This window comes from Drosophila eugracilis, unplaced genomic scaffold, assembly GCF_018153835.1.
Source record: "Drosophila eugracilis isolate 14026-0451.02 unplaced genomic scaffold, ASM1815383v1 contig_124, whole genome shotgun sequence".
Lineage (NCBI taxonomy): Eukaryota > Metazoa > Arthropoda > Insecta > Diptera > Drosophilidae > Drosophila > Drosophila eugracilis.
The window spans coordinates 218,404-219,644 of NW_024572029.1; the positions used below are offsets into that span (position 1 = coordinate 218,404).

The window sequence follows — 1,241 nt, forward strand, 5'->3', positions numbered from 1 at the left end:
CCAGCCATATAAAAGTGAACCCCGCCAGAGGGGTCGGTAGTCAGTCAGCCCACAAGATGCCATCGAGTCAGTGTCTACTGCAGCTGCAGCTGTTCCTCAGCGTACTGCTCCTTACCACCGCTCAAAGGATACCAGTTCGAGTTCCACCCAAGGATCTACAAGTGCCCAATTTCGGAGGAGAAAGCTTCGAGAGATTCGGCAGTGCGGGATCTACATCGAGTAGTAGCAGCAGTGAAAGCAGTCAGGAAACCAGTGACGAAATGAGGGAGCAACTTAAGCAACTTCTGGGTGACCAACTGGCGAATGCCTTTGCCCCATTGGCCACTACACCCTTTACCCAAAGGCAACCTGGAATTGTGGCGCCTCCATCTGGAGCAGCAGCTCGTTCGCAGTTCGCCAACGATTCGGATCCTGATCAGGATCAGGAACAGGATCCAGAACAGGATGCAAATGAAGAGGAGTCACCCGAGGAAGATGCCGAAGAAGAGGAGGAGGAAGAGGAGCAGACCACGCCACAACCTCCACCACAGCCACTGCCACCACCTTTGCCACAGCCAGGGGGCGTTGGAGAGGAACTGACTGGCGGTCAGGTGGGGGAGGAGGAGATTGAGGACTATAATGCCTGGCGCGATAATTTCTATGACCTCAACGAAGACGGCAGCTACATCTTTGGGTGAGTTTGCAAAACCGAAAAGCCATTGCCATGACTATTAAAAAGGCTTAAACAAGTAAGATGGGACTGAAAACTGAAGATTGAGTTGGGCTAAGACTTTACCTCGTCTTTGACAAGTCGAAAAGGCGACAATGTCGAAGATGAACTGAGTAATTTTCCACTAGCAGAGGGGGAGTCCTTTTGAAAAAGGCAACCTAAACATAAGTTTAGATAACTACTATTGTTAATATATGTATTACTTTTGTTAGTTACTCTATTCCCCATGGCGTTCGTCGCTGGGAGAAGGGTTACTTTTCAGAGGAGCATCATGGCCAGGTGGTGGAAGGTTTCTATGTCCAGCCTCGTCACGATTTACAGGGTCTGCGCTATGAGCTGCGATGCTACAGGGCCGATTCGAATGGCTATCAGCCATTGCCAGGTGAGAAGTTTTTTATAGTTTTTATATATTATATATAATTTAAATCTGAATAAAATGGTACCTTTTGCAGTGGAGTTTCTGAGGATACCGCCAATTGTGAGGCGCGATGAGGTGCCCCGAGTTAATTGCTTCCACAATAGCCAAGGATAA

General features: G+C 48.6%; 1 protein-coding gene across 1 annotated transcript; it reads left to right on the top strand.

The window, feature by feature from the left end:
* On the top strand, positions 1-1,241 carry LOC108118346. Its single transcript, XM_017230989.1, has 3 exons — positions 1-673; positions 922-1,091; positions 1,162-1,241. The coding sequence occupies exons 1-3, from the start codon at positions 57-59 to the stop codon at positions 1,239-1,241; spliced, it is 867 nt and encodes a 288-aa protein (XP_017086478.1). The 5' UTR covers positions 1-56.